Source organism: Protobothrops mucrosquamatus, unplaced genomic scaffold (assembly GCF_001527695.2).
Source record: "Protobothrops mucrosquamatus isolate PMUCROS unplaced genomic scaffold, P.Mucros_1.0 scaffold_262, whole genome shotgun sequence".
Classification (NCBI taxonomy): domain Eukaryota; kingdom Metazoa; phylum Chordata; class Lepidosauria; order Squamata; family Viperidae; genus Protobothrops; species Protobothrops mucrosquamatus.
The window spans coordinates 218,622-224,621 of record NW_015386338.1 but is presented as its reverse complement, the minus strand read 5'-3'; the positions used below and the strand labels follow the sequence as shown (position 1 = coordinate 224,621).

The 6,000-nt window shown below is 35.0% G+C and overlaps 1 protein-coding gene across 2 annotated transcripts in view; it reads right to left on the bottom strand.

Moving 5' to 3' along the window:
• LOC107302465 (triadin-like) overlaps window positions 1–6,000 on the bottom strand; it is an 83,512-nt gene that overhangs the window by 46,745 nt on the left and 30,767 nt on the right. For both annotated transcript variants that reach the window (XM_015831569.1, XM_015831570.1), the window contains exons 6-8: window positions 1,669–1,731; window positions 1,488–1,547; window positions 590–652 (exon numbers count right to left, since the gene is read on the bottom strand). In XM_015831569.1, the coding sequence (XP_015687055.1) occupies window positions 590–652; window positions 1,488–1,547; window positions 1,669–1,731 (186 nt within the window). The remainder of the gene's footprint in view (window positions 1–589; window positions 653–1,487; window positions 1,548–1,668; window positions 1,732–6,000) is intronic.

Sequence of the window (6,000 nt, the reverse complement as noted above, 5' to 3'; positions counted from 1 at the left end):
AATATTGAATTCAGTACAAACTTGAACATATTTGGAGTTGAAGATGGTAGCCTGGCCTGGTAATGAAATGTTTGGAAACCAACCCACAAGCTCAGAGAACAAACCTTCACCCCCCTCCTACACCTGAGCTATTTGCCACTATTCCATATATCTTTCTACGTCTATATTATTATTTACTTCGGTCTCTCTGTATGTGTAATAGTATACCAAATACATAGATTTATGCAGCACTGCATTCATAGGTTATGCATTTATTATCTTAATGGCATCAATATCATGTACCAATGATAAATTTATATCTGTGCTATTTCCTTACATTTTAGTTATTCTTATATTAGGACAGTGAGATGGCTTTAATTTTAATTTTGATAGTAAATTTTATTGGTCAATGACAAAAGTAAAAAATGTTATGTACCTAGGAGATGCTCACTGACATCAGTGAGATTCAGTAATCTGTACAGATTACAGCACTTCTAATGGGGAATGCAATGTGTAATGAGATCTCCGTGCATACAAGAATCCCTTATATTTAAACTATCATGATAAAAAATGATAAATGATTTTAAAAAATCACCTTCCAAAAGCATACCTTTTGCTTGAGTATCAGAAACATCTTTCTTCTCATGAATTCTCTTTTTTTCTTCTCCCACTTCTAAAATATGAAAAACATGGACAGAAGTAGCTGAATACTACTGAATAAACTGAAAAAGAGGCTCAACTCATTCTGTTCATTCAACAAAAAACAGCCATAATTTAGAGTTCTGCCTCAGCAGGCATTTAGTTTACACTTCATGAAGAATGCATGTATTCTTTCATTTAAATTGTTATCCCCTACAGAATAGTTTAGGAAATGTTCCACAAAATATAAAGCAAAATAATTAAGATTCAAATGCACTTGTATTTCCCTATGTATATAAAAACTCCCTTTTCACGAGCCTGTATCCCTTAATTCAGGGTAAAGTTGGAGCGACTGGATAGAACTGAGTGTTTACTGGCTAGATGCCCTTCCTGATACCTACATGGAGTTCACAGCAGATATTTTTTGTTTGTACCCTAAGAGACAAATATTGCTGGTGCCTAGGACTGAACTATTAACTTATGGTCAAGGTAAATTCGCACCAGTGAAAAGTTAATAGACTTCAAGGGAGGGCTGGACTTAGATCTTTCAGGGGCATAGGATCCCAGAATGATGGTGCGTTTGATCCCACCCTTGGGTTCAGCCTGATCCTCTCCTTCCATATGCCATGGAATTCGGTCAAAAAAGGTCAAAATGGCAGTTCTGATTGTGCAATTGAAGCTTCACTCTTCCTTTTATGAGCATCACATATATACACATATATTCTAATCTCCATCTGATTAAAGTGGTGATTCTATGACTACTTGATTATTTGGTCCAAATTTGTTATACTTCAGAAATAACCTCTACCTATATAATATATTTAATTCAACAGCAATCTAGTAATGCAATAGTTATGCAAATAACTTACCTTTCTTTTTAATTTCAGGAATACCTTTCTTCTCAGCAGTTACTTTTTTCCTCTCTTCTTCTAAGATATAAATCAAAAGGTAATTAATTGGTTTCATTTTGTTTAAATACAATAGGCAGAGCAGAACCCTTTAAAGATGAAGCAAATTAATAGCTTTATTTTAAAATAATAAATAACCTACCTTTTCTTATAACTTGTGGAATAGCTTTCTTTTCTCGAACCACCTTTTTTCCTTTTTCCACTTCTAAAGAATAAATTTAAAAGGAAATTATTTCAGAGTGCATTTTTATTCAAGAATTAGTAGTCAAAATGACAGAACCCTTTCTAGTTCTGCACTTGGAGAAATAAAATACCTCTGAATCTAAAAATAAAATAAACAGCACAAAATGTTGCCTAGTCAACAGCTTATTCATTTTAATGGAGGAAAAAGATTTCATACAGAAGTGGGGAATGCTAGGAAAAACAACTTCAGAAGGGTATTTTTTTAAGTAGACTAATGCCATACTATGCAGTGCAGTTGATAGGTATTTGAATGGAGGGATAATTGAATTTCTGGATGTCCCAGGATAATTTTGATACACTTGGGCTTAGTATTTACCTTATTAGGGACAGAAAACTTTGATCATCTGTGATCATAATTGGGCACAAATACTATGTTTATTTTGTTCTTTAAGGTTGAAAGCAAAATTTCAGCATCGCTGGATTTCATTGTGATTAGCCATTATATCTGATGATCAGAGCATTGGCTGGGATAGAATTTAGATGCATTTTTTAATGGTCAGTCTTGATGTTGTTGGAAAAGTGGTCTCAGAAGGTGATCCCTCAATCTCTCTACTGCTCGTTCTATTTAATGTCTATAATAAACTACACTAGGAAACTATCCAGGTTTTAAAGCTTTGATACTTCTACATTTTGGTGATAATCCTCTCTACATCTCTCTTTTTCATCCAAATAGATCCAACCATCTGATATAGATATCTGATATTATAATGAAGTGGATGAGGGCAAATGCCTTTACACTTCATCCACCTAAGGAATAGATGATCCTGGCAATCTACAGTTCTATGCTGGGTGGGATGCGACCTCTCCAAAACCTCAGGTTCAAAATTTAGATGTGCTCTTTGTTTCTTTTCTGAAAGTAAATGTGGTTAAAGATGCTGAGCTTGTCACCTGGAAAGCTGACAGCCCAGGTTTGTGAACTGAGCACCGCGCAATTGGGTGAGCTTCTGTTCTTGCCTCAGCTCCTGCCCACCTAGCAGTTTGAAAGCATCCAATGTGAGTATATTAATAGGTACCACTTTTGTGGGAAGGTAGGAACATTCTGTGCACCTTTGGTGTATAGCCATGCTGGCCACATGCCATAGACAGACGTCCAGTCTTGCGCACTAGCGCAGCAGCCAAGGGATTTCGGGGCTCCGTGCCCTTTGGCTGAAATTCTTCCTGTTAGGGGACTCTAAATGGGCCAGAAGCCACCCCAAAGAGGCGGCAAAGAAGGAAGGAAGTCCCGTGGACCACGGAGAGACGGCGGTCGACCCAATCGGTCCAGGAGAAGCCTTCCAGAAACCAACAGGAGAAAAACTAGCCTAACTTCAGAGTCTAGCCCAAGCTACAAGCAACAAAAGTCAAAAAGCACTATTTTAAGCTGATTGTAAACAGTGCGTTTGAATCTGGGTAAGATCATCAATTTTCTCTATCCTACTTATTAACTTTCCTGGGGAAAAATTTTTTCCAAGAAGCAAAAAACCTCCGCACATGAAGGAGGGGGATTTTTGCCCCACCCTTTTACTAAAGGAAGTGGCAAATTAAACCTTTTATGGAGAACCAAAACATACAGAAATGAAATGAAATAAATATAAAACCTAAATTTGGATAAGTTTGGAATTGTTGAATGGTTAAGATTCTCATTTTAAAGGCAATTTTCTATTTTGATCATTTGAAAAATAAACTGGTGCTGACATCTAGTGGTGGATAAAGACTATGACAGCTATGGCTTTTATACAGGACTTGGCAAAATCTGGAAAAAACTAATCTGTGCTTGCGACCTTCAAAGCTATAACAATAAAGAACAGCAGTAACAAAAAAAAAAGAAAACCATTTGGGTTGCAGACAAAGAGAGGATTATAAAGTTCAGGAGACCTTTTTGAACCTTTTTGGATTATAAATATCTACTAAACTGTGACTCTAAAACTATTTGCAGAGAAAAGAAAACCTCGATTCTTGACCACTAAGGAAAATCAGAGACTTGCAGAAAGAACTTATCAAGAAAAATAAATACCTTTCAAGAGGAGACATATGAGATGCTGCAACTAATTCAAACAACAATGACTTCAAACCACAAAGAAATCCAAAATAACTTTTAAAACATAAACCAATTCATCTCCAACAAAAAAATCCCAGGAAATAACAATAGAGAAGGAGCAGATAAAACAGCTAACTGAACACAAATTTGAGGATAGAGCCTCAAAGATGGAACTTAACACAACAAAGAAGTATGATTTAACCGAAGTGGAAAAAAATTACAAGAAATATTGGTTTTGGAAAAGGCAACTTATACTTTAAGACCACAAAACAAATTTGAGGATAAGAAAAAAGACTGGTCAAAATAGATTGCAGAGACGTCAGGAACACCACTAGAACTGGAGAGACAAAAAATGATAAGTGATACAGAGAGAAAAAGAAAGAAAAAGATTTTCAACAAACATGAAAGAGCAAATACCTCTTACAAAGATATTGTACTTGACTTATTTTTTATATCTACAGTGACACCTACAAGAATATGGAAAGACTCTTTGATTCAGCAGAATATATTGATTAAAGATATTGGGCAAAAGAAGGCGGCAAAGTGAAAATTAAGAAAATAGATGATGGGACTTATCAGAGAGAATATTTAAAAAAGAAACACCTGTTTGAATATGGTTAAAGTAATAGAAAGATTTTGGATATGAATTTTACTTTAAGAGAGAGGAGTCCCTCAAATAACATAGTACTCTCTCTTTCTTCTCTTTTCTTCTCTTATTTCTTGATATGAGAAATATAAAAGAGTTAGAATGGCTTATATATAAGGGCATATTTTAGATATTTAAATGTGATTGGTTTTAAGAAAATTACAATGGATTAAAAATGTTTTGAATAAAAGTTAAAAGACCAGATGACTAGATTTATTAAATGGAATATTTAAAGATTAAATATATTCTTAATTATGGTAAAAAAGAATGGAAAACTTTTGGAAATAAATATGTATTGGCTTAGGGGAAACATGGACTTTCAGTAGTATAATATCTTTTTATCCCTCTTTACTCTTGTTCTTTTTTTCTCTTTTTTTAGTTTTATTTATTCCTTAAGTAAGATAAAAGTTATGGGATGGTTTACATGAAAAAAAAATAGAATCAAATATCTAAATGTAATTAACTTTGAGAAAATCTTAACCAGTAAGAATGTCTTGAATATTGTGGGAAAAACAAATGTAAACAAGAACCATAAACGGGATCTATGATGAGGCAACCAGAATGACTAGATAGAAAAGAAATATTATATTGATGTGATTATTATTTGTGGAAATATTAGGAAAAAAAGTATATTCAATTGTTATCTATCAAAACAATAAGAATTGTATTAACTTAAGGTTGGTAAAAGAGAACATTATGGGAAGAAGAGGAAATCAAGTAAAGCTATTATGTGGATTATAGATCATAGAAACCAATTGTTAGCGAATGTTTTTTAAATGTAAACCCAGTCAACACACTGTTTACCAAATATTAAGGTGACCATGTTAAAAAATTAATAAAATATATTATAAAAATAGAAAGAAAAAAAGAAAGAAAATGTCTTCAGACAACGCTGGCTCCCTCGGACAAGAAATGGAGATGAGGACCACACCCTAGAGTCAGATATGATTGGACAGGAGAACCTTGACATATGTACATATATTTGATGTATTTGTCCAGCCTCAGATTGGGATGCATTCCTCCATATAATAGCAGCCCATGCAATTTTAAAATAGATCATTAGATGAAGAGTAATGCTATACATTTAACAAAGGAGAGTCCATCAGGTTTCCAGTTATTGCTTTAGCCCACACCTTCAATAGATCAGACAAGGTGATTAAGGCTATCCTATCTGGGTTGCTATATTCGACAGTAATTAGATGGAAGCCCAGTCAGCTTTTTTCTGACTCTTTGCTGCCACACCCAGTTGTCAACCGAACAGCTGCTTGATAGTCCTAAAGGAAGGCAGAGTGAGTGACAGAAGAGGCACTAACACTGCTGTGGCTGCTGCAGCAGGTACAAGAAACAGAGCCATTGGAGTCTCTGGAAGCTTCCATGTTGATTGCTCCTGGATGCCCTCTTCCTTTTCTTGTGCTCCTGAAGGAAAAAAGGGAAGGGGGAGTGGCGGCAGCTGAAAGAGACTGAAAACTCTTTGCTGCCCTTTAGCATTCATCCAGAGCTTTCCACCCTAGTTAAATAGATCTAAGGGTGATTGCAGGGGGGCTTCTGAGGGAAGGGTCTTGTATATG